The 8,500-nt window shown below is 47.0% G+C and overlaps 1 protein-coding gene across 2 annotated transcripts in view; it reads right to left on the bottom strand.

Annotated features, from left to right (window-relative positions):
* Positions 1-4,746: 4,746 nt before the first annotated feature.
* Positions 4,747-8,500, bottom strand: part of Ranbp10 (RAN binding protein 10) — a 63,611-nt gene continuing 59,857 nt past the window's right edge. For both annotated transcript variants that reach the window (XM_021169300.3, XM_021169302.3), the window contains one exon: positions 4,747-8,145. In XM_021169300.3, coding sequence (XP_021024959.1) covers positions 8,015-8,145 — 131 coding nt within the window. In that variant the 3' untranslated portion in view covers positions 4,747-8,014. The remainder of the gene's footprint in view (positions 8,146-8,500) is intronic.

The raw sequence follows: 8,500 nt of genomic DNA, 5'->3' as shown, positions 1-8,500 counted from the left end.
GAGCCAACATGGGAAGGCCATATCCTATGGTTCTTACCACCTCCAAAGCAGAGAAGGTTGCCAGCTGAAGGAGGCCACTGAGGACAATAACAGGTTGTTGCGAGGTCCTCCAACCACCTAAGGATGACAGGGCCTAAAGACTGCGGTTGTTCTATTGTCTTGTCTGACTATGGAAAAGGCCCACAACCTCAATGAGCTAAGACCCTGGGTATGAGACTTAAGAAAGACTGAAACTGGAATGTATAGCTTAATTGTCCCACTGAGACCTAACCTACCTTCTAGGTGGACTTCTGTGAAAAGAAAAAAATATTATGTCTAGAGGCTACTGGGGTTGTGGATCTTCTATTGAAAAAATTTGGGGCTAGAGAGATGGTTCAGAGGTTAAGAGCATTGATTGCTCTTCCAGAGGTTCTGAGTTCAATTCCCAGTAACCACATGGTGGCTCACAACCATCTGTAATGAGATCTGACTCCCTCTTCTGGTATGTCCGAAAACAGCAACAGTGCACTCATCATATATATCAAATAAATAAATGAAATCTTTAAAAGAAAAAATTCTAACTCTGATTAGTCCAGTACTGTACCTCCCCTGCTGGTGCCGAGTTAGATGAGTATCACTGTACTGTGTGTGTGTGTGTGCGCGTGTGTGTGCATGTGTGTGCGTGTGCGTGCATGTGTGTGTGTGCATGTGTGTGCATGAATGTGTGTGTGTATGCGTGTGCGTGTGTGTGTGCAAACTAAAATTTTTTACCTGTAATTTTGCTAATTTTGTAATCTTGGGCAGTGTAATCCCATATCTATAAAGGTTTGGGTGTGGCAGGAAAGAGAAGGTTATTATTGGAAAACCAACAAAACTTGGGGAATCAACTTATTTACGATCCAACAGAAACTAACTAGCCCATCTTGGTACCCTTGGAACACAGCCTCCCAAGGTCTTAAGTTCAAATTTTTCAATTTTTCCAGAAATTCCTTTGGTAACTAGGAGGGTAGAAGTCAGGGAGACAACAAAAGCCAGCCTTTGATGCTTGGGATGATAAAAGGAATGTATCAGTTCCTAAACCATTCTCAACCCAACACAGATCTGTTCTATTGCTGTGAAGAGACACCGTGACCATGACAACTCTTATAAAAGAAAACTAATTGGGGCTTGCTTACATTCTCAGAGGTTTAGTCCATTATCATCATGGTAGAGAGCATGGTGGCATGTAAGACATGATACTGGAGAGTAGCTGAGAGTTCTACATCTGGATCCACAGGCGACAGACAGACAGACAGACAGTGGGCCTGGCTTGAACAATTGAAACCCCAAAGCCCACCCTGAGTAACATAGTTCTTCAAGGATACACCTACTACAACAAGGTCACACCGCCTAATCCCTGTCAAACAGCACCACACTCTGATGACCCAACATTCACCTGTGTGAACCTGTGGAGGCCATTCCTATTTGAACCAATGCTAACTATGTCTGGACCCCAAAGCCTCATATATTGGGATTGGATTTCAAACCAAACGCTCCATTTCCAACCCTGACAACTACAAATGGAATCAACCTGGAGCTCACCTGTAGGACTTCTAAGAAAAGGGTCCCTGCTATCAATGTTCTCAAGATACCCCCTAGACAGTTTCCCTTAAACAGATTCCTGTAGCCATGTGCAGCAGGTTAACCCTGGGAATGCAGTTCAGTGTATTTTCAGGCCCCAGAGACTACCTGGCTTGCTTACACTAAGTTTAACCAATCCTGCAACTTGTAAATTGTTTACACTGATGGAGACCTCGCTCCTTCATGTCCTTGTTTATGTTATACTACAAGTATTCATCTATAATAATAATTTTTAAAAAAGAGCCCAGGGCCCACCTAAATCTAAATTCTGGGTTTACACTTGCACAGCAGCTGTCCCCATTCACTTCCCCATTGGAGGGGGGGCAGGCATCTCCAGCTCTGCTGAAGTTAAAACTTGAGCCCTAACTGATGATAAAAATTTCAAGGGAACTTATTGCTCAAGTAGATGTAGACTTAGGCCACCTGAAAATTTCTATTTCCTGTCTGGAAGCCCACGTAGACCCCTAGTAGAGGTGGCTCTCTGACCCCCAGTAGAGGTGGTTCTCTGACCCCTAGTAGAGGTGGCTCTCTGACCCCTAGTAGAGGTGGCTCTCTGACCCCTAGTAGAGGTGGCTCTCTGACCCCTAGTAGAGGTGGCTCTCTGACCCCTAGTAGAGGTGGCTCTCTGACCCCTAGTAGAGGTGGCTCTCTGACCCCTAGTAGAGGTGGCTCTCTGACCCCTAGTAGAGGTGGCTCTCTGACCCCTAGTAGAGGTGGCTCTCTGACCCCTAGTAGAGGTGGTTCTCTAGAATCAAACAGGTCTGGATCTCCTCCTCATGGAACAAGTGGGTTTCTCTGTATGACACTGGGAGAAACGTTGGCTCTATGCCAACCAGAAGGCAAGAAACTGACAACTGGTACCAATCCTTGGTCTCTCAGTCCCCTTGGTTAACTATACTTAATGTCCATTACTGAGCCATTAATCCTTTAACCCAAAAGTACTCAAGAGGAGCATCTTTAATTGTGGTGTGGAGATTTGGGTGAATGTCTTCAGAATAAAGTCTGTTTTTGTGTTACCAAACTGCCTCTACCTCTCAAGGTCGGGGGTTATAATTGCACACCACTGTACCCAGTGAAGAAAAATAAATTTCCTTTTTGGTTGCATATAGGGACTATGGGTATGGTTTAGTCGGTAAAGTGCTTCTGTGCAACCATGAAGATCTGGGCTTCAATCCTCAGGACCCATACATAAAGCCAGGTACAAAACCATAGAAACCACAACCCTAGCCCCGGGAGGAAGGAAGGAGAGGATCTCATGGACTTCCCAGCCAGTCTGGCAAGCTCCACGTCTAGTGAAAGACCCTGACTCAAAAAAATAAGATGAAGGAGCTGGAGATGTGGCTTGGAGGTGAAGAGTGGGCACTGCTCTTGCAGAGGACTAGAGTTCCAGCATATACATCGGGTGCTTCAAACTGCCTTTAACACAAGCTCTGTTAGAGCCAGGGCCCCCTTTGGACCCCACAGGCACCAGTTACTTGCACATAACCCCACCTCATATACACATAGTTGAAAGTAGTAAAAAGAAGTCTTTAAAAAAAATGTGGAGTAATAATCCCAGCACTTGGGAGGCAGAGGCAGGCGGATTTCTGAGTTCGAGGCCAGCCTGGTCTACAGTGTGAGTTCCAAGATAGCCAGGGCTATACAGAGAAACCCTGTCTTGAAAAAAAGAAAAAAAAAAAACCCAAAAAAACAAACAAACAAAAAACAACCAAAAAAAAAAAAGTAGAGTAAAACTGAGGAAAATATCCAACAGTCCTGGTACTCTGTACATGCATACGTGGGGAAGTTGCACCTACATACACACACACACACACACCATAAAGTTTTAAAATGTGCATCTAAAGTATTATATGAGGTATATAAACACTAAAGAATTTGGTGTCTGGAAGAAAAAGCAATCCTCCAGAATTCATTTCCTGTGAATACCAAACCAAGAACATATTGCATCCTTTCTTTTTTCCTTTAATGATTTTTTTTATTATTTATTATTTATTATGTGTCCGTCTGTGTGTCTGAATGTGGATGTATGTACTGAGTGCAGGTGCGTGGGAGGCCAGAAATGATGTTAGCCACCTGATGTGTGCTGGGAACTGAACTGAAGAGCAGCAAGTCTTCTTTCTCAACCACTGAACCATCTTTCCAGCCCCATACTCTGACACAAGATCTCAACTATATAGCTCTGGCCTGTCTGGAACTCACTTTGTAGACTGGCCTTGAACTGCAGAGCTCTGCTTGCCTCTGCCTCTCAGTGCTAGGACTAGAGATGTGCACCTTCACACCCAGCCCCAGTACTGTTTTTACATTTAAAATTTGTCTTAGGTTTTTATTTTATTTTATTTTATTTTATTTTATTTTATTTTTGGTTTTTCAAGACAGGGTTTCTCTGTGTAGCCCTAGCTGTCCTGGAACTCACTCTATAGACCAGGCTGGCGTGCGCCACCACTGTCCGGCTTGTTTTAAATATTTAATGACAAAGTTTTCCCTTCCCTTCTCTCCCTCCAGTTTTCCCCATGCACCCATTCCTGAGGTCAGCATCGGTGGCCTGTTTCCTGAGGGTGTGTGTAAACAGACCACCCGCTAAGTCCATGTTACCTTTTTGTGTAGGATTCAGGGCTTGTCACTTGGGTAACAAATGTAGGAACTCTTCTCTGAGGAAAACTATTTCTTCTGCTCTCAGCACTCCTCAGTTGCCAGTCAAAGGCTGAGGCTTCATGAGAGCTCCCGCTTCAATTGGTGATTCAGGTCCAGTTTACGCAGCCATGCTGATGAGACTTCATGGGTCTAACTGCTGACATTGCTAGATGAAATCTCACAGCAAACTTCCTGTTCCTCTAGCCCTTACAATTTCCCTGCCCCTTCTTCCACTATGATCCTAGATAGAGCCTTAGGTGGCAGATTTGTGGCATCCATCAGTTGAGACTGAGCCCTATTTCATCTTTGAAGGAAAAGAAGACACGATAGCCCACATTTCTCAAGTTGAGTTTGTTTTTTCCATGTCTGAGAAAAATTTCAAGCGAGAACAGCTCAAGTCCCTGTCCCTTTTGGAGTCTTGTAAAGTTGAAAGTTGACATTTCAAAAGTCCCCGAGGTACCAAGAGGTAGGGCCTCCCAACCCCAACTCCAGTAAGATTCTGAACAACAGACACAATTGCTCATGGATGTGTATTTTAATAAAAATAATTCTGTCAAAATACAACAGGAATCTTTTCATCTCAAGTACAATTTACTAGGATGTTTGTGTTGGAATTCTGTCAACCCTCTCACACCACAAGTTTCATGCTAATGCCGAGTATCAACTTGCAAGGACAAAGGCAGAGCCAGTGTGCACACTGTGGAGGATGCCGGTTTCAGCTGTAGTTGATAATGGAGGGAACCGATGCAAAGAGGTGGGCACTGGGACAGCCAGAAGCCACCATCTGGCCACAGGTCCAAATGCCTGTGATTGGTGGTGAAGTAGGGCTTTGCTATCCAGCTGCCTAATGACATGCATACCTGAGTTGTGAGCAACCAAAGGAACGTTCAGTCCCAACAGTCCTCTGCCTCATCTTTGTGCTTAAGGACTGGGAAGGTGCTGGGTAGCCAGGCAGTCCTTACTTCTTTAGCTTGTGATGTTCTGCACCCAGTCTGCACCTAGCCACAGACCCTCGGAGGAGGGGATTGGGGGAGAGGGACTCTGAGTCATCTGCCAACTTGGCCCTTGCTCTGCAAGGAGCTGCCATCTGTGCCTCCCAGGGAAAGTGAGCTAGGAAATGCTGCTACCTCAGGACTGGACAACCCAACCCGGCCAGGTCCTCCTTTTGCACACCAGGGTCAGGTCCAGTCCTTTGCTAAGTTGCTTCCAGGAACTGCTCCCCACTCCAGGTTTCTGGAAATGGGCTAGTGGGATTGGGGGTGCATACAGGTCTCCTCTGGCAGCAGGATTGGACTAATTACTGGCTCCAGCAGCTTGATTTTGGCCCTCCCCACAGCTTGTGGGACAAAGGCTTATGTCCCCAAAGTGAGCTGTCCAACTAGGACAGAAAGCCTCTCTGGAGAGGAACAGAGTAAACAACTTGGACTCAGCTGAAACAGTGAGATAAGGCACAGAAAATGGGGAGGTGGCCATGGGTACTGAGTGTGAGCCAGGTGGACACACAATCCCGTGCAGCACACAGCAGTCCCGAGCCGTCCAAGGCCCTCTCAGCCACTCCGCAACCCACGTCTCAGCACCCATCCCCACCCGTCACACCACTAAAGGTGCCAGCTGCTCAGGCACTGCTGAACTCACGCCAACCTAACCCCTTACAAAGCTCATTTGCCATTTTGCTTTAGGTCACAACAGGGCTTGTCTAACCCACAGGAGTAGTTTAGTCCTGGCTCTGCCACTATTTGCTGTGTGGCTTTGGTCAAATCACTTAATTTCCTGGACCTGTTTCTTTCACTGTAAAAAGAGAGGACTGGTGGAGAGGTCCTCTAAGTTCCACTGTTCTGCAAATGCCTCTGGTTTTCATTTCCAAATGAAAGGCCCGTCCATTGTTAACAGCCTGTTATTTCCAACCTGAGTTTGGAGCTTGGGTGTTCCAGCCTTGGACAGGATGAAATTTCCTTTACACAGGACAAGACCTCCTGACGAGCTGTAAACTAAGGCCCTGAAAGGAACCAGGAAAATATAGTAGCCTGTAGGATTAGACCCTAAAGCAAAATTTTGGGAGATCTCAGTCAAGGCCCTACTTCTTCACTGACAGATGGTCTAACTCAATTTTGTCCAGCTGTGGGCCTTGTGAGGCCTGGTAGGCACAGAACATCTCGAGCCCTGCCACTGATTTCTGTGTCCACCAGCAGAACAAAAGCTTCCCCTGCCCAGATGCACTTGGAGACTGGAAACTCACTTCCATGCATGTGGCTTTGCCACAGTCGACCCTAATCTTTGCAGAGGTTTCCTAGGCTTTTCACTCACCCTGTGAAGCAGGTAAAATCCTGGCCCTTCTAGGTGTCCTCTGTATAGACCCTCCTCTTCCTTGGTAGACAGTCCCCTCCACAGATGGCCTACTCATGTCCTGGCAGCATCTCAGCCCTGGGATAGTGGGTTTTGTTGTTGCTGTTGTCCCGCCAGCTGTGAGGATCCTGTGAAACAGCTGGTGGGACATATGTAAGGCCCATGGAGTCTCCCCTTCCTAAGAGTCACTGGGGCCAAGCTGTAGGGAGCAGCCTTCCTTAAGCTGTAGGGAAATCTGGATCAGGAAGTCAAGGGTTCCATCCACTCTGGGACCAGTGATCCAAGAATCAGCCTCCATGAGGTACCAACTTCTCCACAGAAAGCATCAATCCCATCAGGGTTGGGCAGTGATGGTGAAGACTCCGGCAGGAAGAAAACAGCCCTGTCCTTAAGGGCCTCTGTCTTGGTAATGGCTTCCTCTTGGCAGCCTGGCACACAGCAGCTCTTGGGATGAAGGCAGGTAGTTTCCAGGCAATCAACTGAGAGTAATGAATTATTTGGCCATCTTAACAAGGGAAGGAGGGCATTGAGATGGGAGAGAGGGGCAAGGCAGGCAGTGAGAGGCAGGGTAGAGTGGTAGACAGCACGCTGGCTATGGACCCTGTGTTCCCTTGCTTTGCTGTGTGCCCCTGGCCCACCTCACTTCCCTGAATCCCTGAACCTGCAGTTCTTTTGTTTACCTATAGGGGGCCTAGAGACCCACACCTCTTGGGATGCTGCAAAACAGCTTAGTCTGACCTTGCCCACCAAACAACCTTCCCCAAAACCCATATTTCCTAGGCAGCAGCTGAACCTGAGGCTCAACAAAAGGGGAGCCTAAAATAAACAAATCACTTGATTGAAGTGACAAGAGATGATTCTTTTTTAATGAGTTGACTCAAATAAAAACACATGGCGTCTGGACAACCTCACCCAAGAGGTGCTGGACCACTAGTGCTACGATAAATACTGTGACTTTTTTTTTAATATATATTTATATATATTTATATATATAATCTCATTTGTTTGCTTTTTTACTTATGAAAATAATAAGCTATCATCAACCTGGATAGGCTTCATTACTAAGTTAGCAGACACCAGCTCAGCACAAACTCTCCCGAGATAAACACTGGTGGCTCAGTCAGGAGGAAAAAAAAGTTAAAAAAAACAACACAAAATCAAAACCAAAAAACCCAACCTCTCCTCAAAACAAAATCTCCTTTAAAGGAGAAGCTACCACATGAGTAACCAGCCAATACTGAGTCACAGGCCGCTGCACGTGGAAGGGGACAGGGAGGAGAGGACAAGGGAGGGAGGGAGGAAAGGAGGATGGACCGGCCAGGTAGGAAGAGTGAACTCTGCCCATGGCTTCCAGGTCTCTGTACCAGATGCCTTCGGAGGACAGGGCTGCTCCAGCCCTAGGGCTGAAGGAGGGCCAGCCAGAGCCAGCCAGGAAGGTCTGCTAGTGCAAGTAGTCATCGACTCTGGCAAAGGAGCAAGATCCCAGGCCTGCTCGGGCCATGAGCCGTAGACATTCAGATGCCTGGCCCAGGGCGAGCATCAGAGGAGGCTGCTTTGGCAGGTTCTGAGACTCTGTGGAAGAGATTATTACAAGGTATGGTCAATACCTAGCCAAGGACTTGGGCACAGGTCAAAATTCCTAACGATGGAGGGTGGAGTTAAAGCTATGGGCAGGACTCTGGGAAGAGTGTCAAATGTTTGAGTGTCCTAGCCACCAGGCCACCAGGCTGTGGGCCTGCTTTCATGATGGGAAAACCTGAGGACCTTGGCCTGCTCTAGAGCAAGGAAGCTGACCTGGTACGTTACGTGGCACGTGGCATTGAACTAGCAGCCAAATGACCTCAGCTGGGCAAAGGGAGGTTGGGGTTGGGACTAGTTCTAAAAGCCCAGGAGCCTCTGAAGGGTCTACGGCAATATTCACACCCAT

This window comes from Mus caroli, unplaced genomic scaffold, assembly GCF_978045245.1.
Source record: "Mus caroli unplaced genomic scaffold, Mus_caroli_1 scaffold_10, whole genome shotgun sequence".
In the NCBI taxonomy this organism is placed as follows: Eukaryota; Metazoa; Chordata; class Mammalia; order Rodentia; family Muridae; genus Mus; species Mus caroli.
The sequence above is the reverse complement of the archived record's forward strand: the minus strand, read 5'-3'. Positions and strand labels throughout refer to the sequence as shown.